The sequence below is a fragment of the Apaloderma vittatum genome, unplaced genomic scaffold (genome assembly GCF_000703405.1).
Source record: "Apaloderma vittatum isolate BGI_N311 unplaced genomic scaffold, ASM70340v1 scaffold30612, whole genome shotgun sequence".
Lineage (NCBI taxonomy): Eukaryota > Metazoa > Chordata > Aves > Trogoniformes > Trogonidae > Apaloderma > Apaloderma vittatum.
Genome location: NW_009704677.1, coordinates 51,152 through 51,464, shown reverse-complemented (window position 1 = coordinate 51,464; position 313 = coordinate 51,152). Strand labels below are relative to the sequence as shown.

The window sequence follows — 313 nt, the reverse complement described above, 5'->3', positions numbered from 1 at the left end:
TGTCCGAGTGGCCCAGGATGCGGCACTCCTCCCTGCAATGAAATCCTTCGCTCTGATCTGCGCGGAGAGAACACAAGGCATGGTGAAAGGGGGTGACCCACCGCCCCTCCCTGCCTGCCCGGGGTGGGGGACCCCCCTACTGAGCCCGGCACGTCTACCCCAGCAGCCGTCACCCCACCCCCTCACAGCAATCGGTTCTGAGGCGAGGCTCGAAAGATGGATCTTTACTGCCTTTTCTCTAAAGACCAGAGCTCAAGTTCCAACAGGTCAGGTGTCACCTGTCACCACTAAGCCTTGCGCCTGGGGACACTGA

General features: G+C 61.0%; 1 protein-coding gene across 1 annotated transcript in view; it reads right to left on the bottom strand.

Moving 5' to 3' along the window:
* Positions 1 to 4: 4 nt before the first annotated feature.
* The window catches only part of PCDH19 (protocadherin 19), a gene marked incomplete at both ends in the record, with an annotated part of 51,454 nt that continues 51,145 nt past the window's right edge, over positions 5 to 313 (bottom strand). Inside the window, 1 exon segment of the mRNA XM_009865134.1 lies at positions 5 to 57. Within this exon segment, the coding sequence (XP_009863436.1) occupies positions 5 to 57 (53 nt within the window).